The sequence below is a fragment of the Chelon labrosus genome (assembly GCF_963514085.1).
Source record: "Chelon labrosus genome assembly, chromosome: 3".
NCBI lineage: Eukaryota > Metazoa > Chordata > Actinopteri > Mugiliformes > Mugilidae > Chelon > Chelon labrosus.
In genome coordinates, this window is record NC_140339.1 from 2,792,734 (window position 1) to 2,802,974 (window position 10,241).

Here is a 10,241-nt window from a genome sequence, read left to right on the forward strand (position 1 = left end):
GACTTAAACTGTGATAGAGAACACTGTTGTTTTTAAATTTAAATTCTGACTTCCTGCACCTGTAAACCTTATTATTTAACAAGCTATTTAAACTGTAGAACAGATGCATGTACATTTTAAAAATTGTGTATTTGTACAGACAAGAAATGAGACATAACATGACATCCTGACATTTTAACAGGCTAACAGTTTCCCTTTGATACAAGCCTTTATGCTACGCTAAACATCTGTGGCTTAATTTATTTTAACTTCTAACCAATTTAATTTAATTAAAGAGTCAAACTGTTTCCACCATTAAAAGTTTAAGACAGATACTTGACTGCTGCTAAAACAGACTTTTCATCAAAACTAAAGAACTCACAACAAACAGGTGATGTTTTAAAAACACTTTATTGAGGCCAATCACATTAAGATAACGTCTGTCAGTAGTAGAAGATAAAATTCCTCCTAAAAAGCTAATTAAAAGTTTTCTTTAAAACAATCCCTGATACAAAAAAAAAAAAAAAAAAAAAAGATCACTTGGATGTTTGACCGTACCAACACAATCAGCTGATCCCTGATCAATTCAACTCATCTCAGCAACTATCAGATCCATTTCTCTCACACACACACACACGAGATAAGATCAGTGCATTTAGTTTCTAACGCAAAAAACATCTATTGCTAAATACCGTTTGATTGCAGAGCAACAGAGAACGCGTGCGGCTTGGATTTTGTTGCGTTGCACTTGAACATGCGGCCGTAGTGTAAAGATGGAGGAGGAGGAGGAGGAGGAGGATGTGTCGCTCATTTGGACTTGGCGAAGCCCACCTGGTTGTTTTCGCGATCGAAGACGGTGTAGTACTGGCCGATGAACACGTCTCCCAGAATCCACAGGGGCCCGGCGGGGGCGGGGATGTCCAGACCCATGAAGCCGCTCAGACAGATGGTCTTCCCGGCCTGAGCCACCTGCAGGGACGGAGAGGATGATGATTATTAAGGCCAGTTAATAATACTTTTAAATAAAGTAGAGACAAGACAACGAACTAAATGTAAAACAAAAGGATTTAAAAGTGACTTTTCGCCTATAATTACAGATTTAGATTTTGATTGAGACCAAAGTAATGAAAAGAAGATATTTGATTTGTTTGGTATAAATTTCACCAACATCGTCACTGGACTAGACTTCGAGCAATCTTTGGAGGCGCACTGTAAAGTCTCATTTACGGTACTGTGGGACATAGACGCCATAACCTACGAGTCATTCATACTTGTGCCTCGTTAGTCTGGTTCACTCTGTAACAGCTCCACCCAAACACTAGTTGGCGCTGTGTCTTTTTGCCAGTTAAGTTAATTTTTGTTTCTACTTCCTGCTTCACTTTCAGCAATGGGACTGAAACTTTAGCTGAAATTTTCCTGAATACGAGTCGTATAAATGTTTGTATCTCTGAACCTCCTCAGTTAACATTTCCTCCATGTGTTCCATCTTTATTGATCCAAAACAATCAATTTGAAAATTGCAGAAGATGAAGAAGCAGATGGAAATACTAAAGAGGAAACACGCTACTACCAAGCGGACCAATCACAGCTCTTGTGGTTTAATTTCTGGGGGAGGTCAACGTCAGGCATTAGGGTCTGGGCTGTCGCCGTAGCTACAACGCCAAACTGACGCAGAAGCCTAAACCTCCTATTAGTCTATAACGACACACTGTGGGACACTGCTTATTGTGGAGGTTATAAAAAGATGTAATCCTTTGTAATCAACAGATTTAGTAAAAACTGAATTCCAGTGATCTGAACGCTGCAATTTAAAAGATAAAAATGATTTAAAACTGCTGCAAGTTTTAAACACAGGAACCAAAAGCAAATGTTTTAAGTGTTTTGACGCAATTTGGTCAAAGTTATTTTAAAGATGAGCAGGTTTTGCATTTTAAATCTTAAAAATAAGATACTGTGAGTGCTGCAGATTCTCATTTCCAATATCTCAGTGAAATGTTTGACATATTTGCTGCACATATCCAGGAAAACAAACTCTGTAATCGCTCCTCAGACGAGAAAAGCCTGAGCCTCCTGGTGCCGTGCCAAGTGAAACAAAAGCTGCTCTTGTTTGGGTTTTTAAATGACGCAACGCACACAGTCACGGTGTTGTGTTGTTTTGTTGCGGCGGCAGCGGTGGCGGCAGAAGGACGGCTCTCCGTCGCCACCTGCTGGAAAAGGTCTCACCTTGAGGATGTACTGCTCTCCGGTCAGAGAGTAGGTCTGTCCTCCGATGTTGAAGGTGATGGTGGGGAGCGTTGGGATCTTATCACAGCTCACCATGTACTGAAACACAAAACCTGGTGCATCATTCATCTCCAAATGAACAAAATATTACATTTATACTTTATATTATAACTAAACCTTTGTAGACTGATTCATCTCTTCTTTTAAATTCAGCGTGAAGCTCGTTTCATTTATTTTTTTCCTCACCTCTCCCTGGATGAGAGGAAGGGCTCCGATGGCCTTCTGCAGGGCCTTGACTTCCGCCGAGGGGCCGGTGATCAGAGACGTCCCGGTGTCCACGATGGCCTCGCAGCCGCCCTTGCACAGACCCAGCTGGCTGCCGATCGCCATCCTGTTCAGAAAAAACCCCCGTGAGCCCAAAAAAAACAGCTGACCGATTCATAAACGTAAGCTTTGCTGGGTCATATTGGAGCGCTCACCCGTCCATGTGGATCTGCCAGTAGGCCTGTCGGCTGATCTTGACGTAGTGGAAGTCACCGGTGTAGTATTTGGGGTCGGTTCCTCCCAGGAGCAGCTCGCCGCCGGGTTCAGTGTCTGGGTTCCTGATGAGAAAAGACAAACGTCAGGGTTTGACGCATTTTTAAAAAGATCTGTATCAGGCTTCCGCCAACCCAGTTATTTGTTTTAGGTCAAAACTACGTCCCTTCTTCCTCTTCTATTTTGATAGGTACCATTAAAGCTGTCAAAAATGAATTATTGGACTTAATCCAGTCACACGGTGTAAATGCGATCTAGGAAAATACGAGGAAGAGTAGGAGACGCCTTTATGAATCCACAGGGGAAGAAATTGTGTTTACTTAGGATTATACTGAATATTAAAAGATCAGGATGGGATCAGGAGACATAAACTTTATCGGGACATCCTTTGTAAATACCGAAGCATGTTTACTGAGTTTAATACAGGCAGAAAGAATTGGACGTCAGGCTCTTGTCCAGGAAATCTAATCTCACCTGTTCAGGTAGAAGGAGAAGACGTTCTTCTCCACCTTCTTCTGGCTCATGATGTTGTCAAACACCGGAGCCACGCCGTCCACAGAGATGCGTGGGTACGCCATGCCGAGGATCCCGTCGAACTTGGCGGCGATGAAGGCCACGCCGGGCTGCTTGATGGCCTCGCCGAACAGCTGCTTCTCCACCGAGATGTTGCCGATCTGAAGAGAGCGGGAAATTAAATAAAAAGGTCAGATCGGTTCACGTGACCGGGAATGACCGTGTGTGTGTGTGTGTGTGTGTGTGCCAGACAAGCTTACAGCGCACGTGTCCTGACTGAGGTAGCCGGACAGACTGCCGCTTCCATACTGGATGGCAAACGCAGTGCCGTTCTTCACGTACGTGCTGGATTTAGCTGAATTATATTTGTGGTGAAGCACTGTGGAGAAACAAATGAGAGAGACAGAAAGGTCAGTCTACTTTATGGTACTTTTTTCACCTATAATACACAATATTGCAGTTCCAGTGGGTCATAAATCAGCCAAGACGTCAGGAGGACGTCCACAAGTCTGGTACGTCCTTATTAGCAATTTCCTACACAGCCGTCATACTAAAACAGCGTCAAGGAGAAACATCTTCCAGAGAGGGTTAGGGAGTTTATGGCAGCGTTGGATGACCAGAACATTTCTGGAGTAGAGAACACAAGGTACCAGCTACCCTCTCCACACTACATTAACTTTGACAGAAAGATTTATTGGACTGAATCCAGTCCACTCTAGGAGAAGACAAGGAAAGACTTTAGGAAGCTATTTAAGATCGGATCGGGACTCGGTATTAAAAGACCACGACCAGATCGGGACATCCTGAGATATAAAAGCTGAAATAAATCTTTCTATTATGCTGACGTCTCACATTCTTAAACATCGTGAAGCAAGCATCATGAATAAGGACGATTATGTGGATATACTGAAGCAACATCTCACGACGTCCAGCGGGAAGTTAAAGCTTTGTCCTCCAAATGGACGGCGACCTCGAGTGAACTTGGAATTTGCTTTACTTAAGCCACAAGTTTGGAAGTTTAAGAAGTGGCTGTGACAAAGCCTCGACCTCAATCCTGCAGGAGTGAGAACTGAGGCCTTCAAACCTGACATCGTTTCACCAGTTCTGTCGAGATGAACGAGATAAAACTCCTGTAAAGTTATTGTAAGAAGCTCGTGGAAGGCTACCAGGAACATTTGACCCAGTTTAAACCATTTAACAGAGTGCAGTCAACTTCTGACCCACTGGGAACGTGATGAAAGGAATCTATTATTCTTAAAATAAAAGTTGTGATCCGTGCCAGGACCTGAGAGAGGGAACGTTTATAAAGATTAAGGCGTATGTGAACTTTAGACTTTAACTGTACGCTGCCTCAGAGTTGATGTGTGTTTAATACTCACAGCATGCGATGTCTAGCAAGGAGCAGTGAACGGAGGGAACCCACAGGTTGGAGGAACCGGTGTCAAACACCACGGTGAAGGGCTGAGGAGGCGTTCCCAGGCTGATCTCTCCATAATACTGGGCCTGATCGGGAAGAAAAAGAAGCAAATTAATCTCAGAGAGAGCATAACGAGTGTAAACAGATTAGGATAACCTCAAGAGAAAGCGAGCTACAGCAAGGTCTTATTGTACAGTGTGTTCTCAGTGAGGAGGCCAGACAGCTGTCAGCGACGGGTCAAATAGTTACAGAGTCACGTCGATAAATCAGCTGCCTCGGTTTGACGGTGACCTCAGACAGGAAACGATTACTAATCAGACTCAGGACATGAAGCAAACTGCTTCTGCTTCACGTGACTGGAAGACACTCAAGATTATTGCTTAGTAATTTATTTGTCAAGTCACGCAGGTCTTCCTCTTTTTCTGAGTTTGTGATTTGTTGTGTGGCCGCGGAGACTTTTTGTGCATTTGTCCAGTGTGCAGGTCTAAATCTGTTACTTATTAAACACAAAATAGAGTTTAATTTAACACCAGTTTCACCAGTAATGTTTGTCAGGATTGGGACATAATTTACTAAATGAAAGCATCCATGGCTTCACAAATAAAAAAAACAAAGAAAAACTAAATGATCAATTCTTTCTGGAATAAATTCAGACTAGTTGATTGATCTTTCATTTAAATAAAAGGCATTTTTAACTATTTTAGTAAAATTTCAAGCAAAAATGTGGAAGATTTGTTGACACCCTCTGCAAAATTTGTCATATTATGATCAATACTGAAGTTCTAGATTGAAAAAAGGGGTTTTTAAATTAAATACCTTATTAAGACATTATTGAATCCGACTACATAGCTGTTAGCAGACTTCCACATAATCTGTAGCAATGGAGGGCATTTAAAGCATTTTATATATATTTGAAACTGAAATGCCAGATATGCAACCATTATCTTTTAAATAAACAGAAAATAAAAGATTTAGTTTGACATCTGCATTTATCAGTTTATTACACAACAGTCCTAAAAGTCAGTCATGTGAGACATACCGAGGAGGTATTTCTAATATTTAACCAGGTCGAAAACAAAACTATCTGCACGGCCAAGCGAGCATGTGATTGTAGGAGGGATTAATCTGAAACTGGAACAGCTGACACCGCCCGCAACTTCTTCAAAAACAGGTATGGGTCAATTTCTCATCTTTGTTCCTCCTTGTGTAATTTAAGACGCGTTTATAGATGATCAATCCAGTTTGTGCCTTTACAATCTATAAAGGCTGACTGAGGTGATCATTGAACACTATCTGAGAGCAAACTTTCAGTCAGCTGAGGATGAAGACGCTGCCAGATCGCACAGTCAAAGGTTCCACTTCTTTTGACTCACGGTTTTGAAAACATACTTCCTGTTTGTTGTGGTTTACTGGGTACGACAGACAAGCTTAATTTTCCGTTTAGTAGCTGAGAAGATTTACAGAAAAAAGGTCAAGGCGGCGACCGCGACACAAAAGAGCCGTTGTTGCGGCCCCCCCCCCTCGGCCCACTTGGCTTTTAGCTTCTCAACGGTGAAAGGGAAGACTTAAAGGGTCCCGGGTCAGCGGTTTGCAGAGGGGACACTTACGTCAAGGTAGTTCTTGAGGGTTTCTGGAGTGGGTCCATTGCTGGAGGGGAAGCCAAAGTTGTACTTAAGGGAGTGTTGGTTGGCCAGGAGCTCCTCAACGGCTTTCCCCGAGTCGGTCAGCTCGCGTCTGATGGAACGGAATTTCTTTAAGGGAATTCTGGACGGGACGAAAAAAAAGACAATTAGTCACAAACCTAAACCTCACATCTTAGATTTATTTTTATTAAATTAATACAGAAACTTTAGTTATGATACGAGGCTTCTGTTCACAGAGATGTTTAGTCGGGATGTGATATAACTGGTGACTACATGAAGCATGCACCACACCTAGTTTCCTTACAACCCTGAAGAGTTTTATAATAAGAAATAAAATGAGAATCCAGCCTGATAACCTTTGTCGTTCGAGTACGCAGCCTCAGATAACACCTGACCCACTTGTTACTTCCTCATGAGTACGACGTTATATTGCACACCGTTGCAAAACGAGCACCACGCAACTTTAACCGGAGCCAAAACATGAGCTAGTTAAATCAATAATTCCATTTATTTATTTATTTTTAGCGCTCGGTATCAGGACGATAATAGAGGAGTCAACAACGGCTCCAGACGACCTTCACGCAGGAGTCATGTCGCTGACAATGGATGGCTGCACGGGGAAATGACGCGCGCCTGAAAACAGCTCAGTGAACAAAACAGACCACAATGCATGCATGTGTGGGAACTGAAAGGCCAAATGCAACCACACGAGTTTCTATGGGGCCGAGGGAAAGCTTTGCTAAATGTGATCCACTAACAATCCTGCCTTTTTAAATATTTATGAAACACAAGGCTTCCTGGATGCAACAAGAAACCTGAAATAAATCCATATATTCTAACATTTTTATGCTATATTATTATTAAACTGATAATTTCCTCATGGTGTGAGCATGTGACCTGATCACCTGACTCCAGCATGCCTGGTAAAAGGTACAGGTAGCAGCAGCAGCAGCTAACAACTGCTCCCTCCCAAACTGAACAAAATCATGTCTTGACAAGTCACATATTAATACAAGATGTTAAAAGCATGGGCCTGTATGTTCAAATAAGAACAGGAATAGCAAGAAAAACCTGCAGCTAGGTCCAGAGTCTAGAATAACTCAAAAATATTGGTAGATTTTTCTTGTTTGGGCTATAAAGTGTTATAAAATGTATTGTAATGTCCTTCGAAAGTCCGTCTATAGTTTGTTCACCTATCAATACGGAGCCATGTAGCCGCGCTCCACAAACACACTGATCTCGCTGCCAAGAAACCAAAAGCAGAGATCGATTCCCTCAGCACTTTCTTACTGATCCAGTTTGTGTTTTTGCCAAATATATATATGACTACAAATTGTCTGAGATCTTTCATTTAGGTTTCACTGGTTCACTGAGAGCTGGAGGGGAGGCGCTGGTAGAGGCGTGAACAAGCCTCACCTCTTTATTTTCCTGCAGGGAATTATGCTGGCTGCAGACTCACACCAAATAATAATAAAATATATATATATATATATATAAAAAGTCTTCTTCTTTGGTTCCATTTCCTGCAGATTTGATGCTCCATCTTTTTATTTAATGTCCATGTAAACAGTTAAGTTAGACTCTCTGATCAGACTGATTGATTGAACATATGTTTCTCATATTATATTATTTTTATGGCTGAGAAACATGTAACTGAGAACAGGTGCATTCAGCAGCATCAAAACAAAGCTAGAGGAGGTCATAAACCACCAGAATGGACCTTATTTTCATATGTTAATACAATAAAAGCACAGGTGCATCCACTTAGTTTAACGCAACATGTCCTCCTGGGACAAAGTTATTATTAAGACCCGGTGCTAACGCTGACAGCTGCAGTGACATTAGCAGGAGAAGGCTAACAGGTCAAGCTATCACAAGATCAGCAGACAAAGACGAGATCACATGAACGGAGCAGACGACTCGAGCTAACGGGCTAAAGTTAGCACCTTGAATAGAGGCAGAAATCTGGAGTTAGCTAATAAACAGCTACACTTAGCTTTAGCATGACGGCTAAGTCTTTAACACTGGGTCAAGCTGCATTCAAGAGCAGCCTGCAGTTAAGTTCAGCCGCGCTAATTTAAAATATTAAATAAACAAATAAATGAACTAAATGTTTAATTAGTTTTTTCTCACCGGACCAGGGCGTCGTTGGTCAGCACTAACGCCGCGAACACCACCAGGAATAAGCTCCTCATTGTGACACAAACAAGGACTCAACAATGACTGAGCAGTTCGGCTTGTTGTCGACAAACTGTCGACTTTTATCAGCTGACTGAGCCCAGTCAGCGTCACGTGCCTGCCGAGCCACAGGGGCTGACGTCACCGCCAGCGCCAAGTCTTGTGACCGGAAGTAGAAACATTTTAAATATGCGCTTTTTGTTTTTTTTTTTATGAGCAAGAGTCTTTTCTTTATTACACATTTTTTTTTTTTAAAAAAACAATATTAAACGTTTTCTCCGCACAGAATCAAAGGTTCTGATCGAATAGTTGTGTTTTAATTTTATATTTAACACAAAAATATCCAATTTAACTCTAAAAAGTTCTATTTGAAGTTCTAGTTTGTGCTATGATACTAAGTTAAATTTTATAAGAATAATTTATGTTTTTTTACAAAAACATTCTCCATTTATTTTGAGAATTTAACTATTTTTTTTAACACTACTCCATGTTGCTTAACTTACTTTACAAAGTCTCTTTTCCCCAGAATAAGAATATTTTTTAGCAATACAAGGAAGTAGAAACTTCTTTTTGTTGTAAATTAACTAAAACATTTTCATCAACACGTCTTGTTATCTTGAAAGATATGAAAAGGTTAATATATTTTCTCCACATGAGTCTTAATCAAATTTTTTGTTATTTAATAGTTCAATTTTTCATTCATTCATTCATCTTCTATACCCGCTTATTCCTGTTAAGGGTCGCGGGGGTCTGCTGGAGCCTATCCCAGCTGTCATCGGGCAAGAGGCGGGGGTACACCCTGGACAGGTCTCCAGTCTATCGCAGGGCTAACACGGAGAGACAGACAACCATTCACACTCACACCTACGGCCAATTTAGAATCACCAATTAACCTAATGAGCATGTCTTTGGATGCTGGGAGGAAGCTGGAGTACCCGGAGAGAACCCACACAGACACAGGGAGAACATGCAAACTCCACACAGAAAGGAACCAGTCTGCCCATGGATTCGAACCCGGGACCTTCTCGCTGTGAGGCATCAGTGCTTAGTTCAATTTTTTAAAATTTTTTAAATAATTTACATTTAAGCCATTCCATGTCACTTAAGTTACAATTACAGCGATTTGAGTGACGTAATTTCATCCACAAAAATTGTTAGCTGTCAAAGATCTAAAATGTTCACAAATATTTTTGTTTCACGAGACACTTTAACAGACATGCATTCATTGTGTATGTTGTAATTATGAGAAAATGCTATTTAATGTAACGAATGTGAGCTTGAATATCAATTAACTATAAACTGCAATTTCTTCACTTGAGTAGTTTTATATTTTTCTTTCTTCAGCACATATTAGTTAATTAGTTAACAGAGGCGTTTTTACAGCAAACACAAGCCAAAAAACTAATCATTTATTGTCCTATGGTGGTTCAAAGGTTTAATGACTTGAATGAATCGATGTCATGATTTCCAACAGATAAAATGTGTCATTTACTTAAATACATTTCAACAAATCATGCATTCTGGGAACTTGTTAGTTATCAGTGTTTCTTTTGGACTTTTATTTATACATTTTTTCAGATTACAGATGACAGATTATTTTATTCTCAGCAGAGAGTGACTCATTTAAACAAACTTGTTTCCACTACAAAATAAAAGCTGCTGGGATTCCTGTTGGAATCCTTGCAATGCCGAGGACTGAACAGCAAGTGGCTGCCTCGTCCCACAAATCAGAGATGGTCCAGTATCCCTCC

General features: G+C 41.0%; 1 protein-coding gene across 1 annotated transcript; it reads right to left on the bottom strand.

Moving 5' to 3' along the window:
- Positions 1-371: 371 nt before the first annotated feature.
- ctsd (cathepsin D) lies at positions 372-8,602 on the bottom strand. Its single transcript, XM_084541692.1, has 9 exons — positions 8,446-8,602; positions 6,277-6,433; positions 4,632-4,755; positions 3,513-3,631; positions 3,214-3,413; positions 2,682-2,804; positions 2,449-2,593; positions 2,203-2,301; positions 372-948 (listed from the first exon to the last, which is right to left on the bottom strand). Exons 1-9 carry the CDS (start codon positions 8,505-8,507, stop codon positions 787-789), a joined length of 1,191 nt encoding a protein of 396 aa, XP_084397818.1. The 5' UTR covers positions 8,508-8,602; the 3' UTR covers positions 372-786.
- Positions 8,603-10,241: the final 1,639 nt, after the last annotated feature.

Excerpts from the sequence above, each read along its gene's own strand:
- ctsd (XM_084541692.1), bottom strand. The coding sequence starts at position 8,507 with ATGAGGAGCTTATTCCTGGTGGTGTTCGCGGCGTTAGTGCTGACCAAC. Across the intron at positions 6,434-8,445 it reads ACCAACGACGCCCTGGTCCG|AATTCCCTTAAAGAAATTCC; the intron begins GTGAGAAAAAAC and ends CGTCCCGTCCAG. Across the intron at positions 3,632-4,631 it reads CTTGCTAGACATCGCATGCT|TGCTTCACCACAAATATAAT; the intron begins GTGAGTATTAAA and ends GTTTCTCCACAG.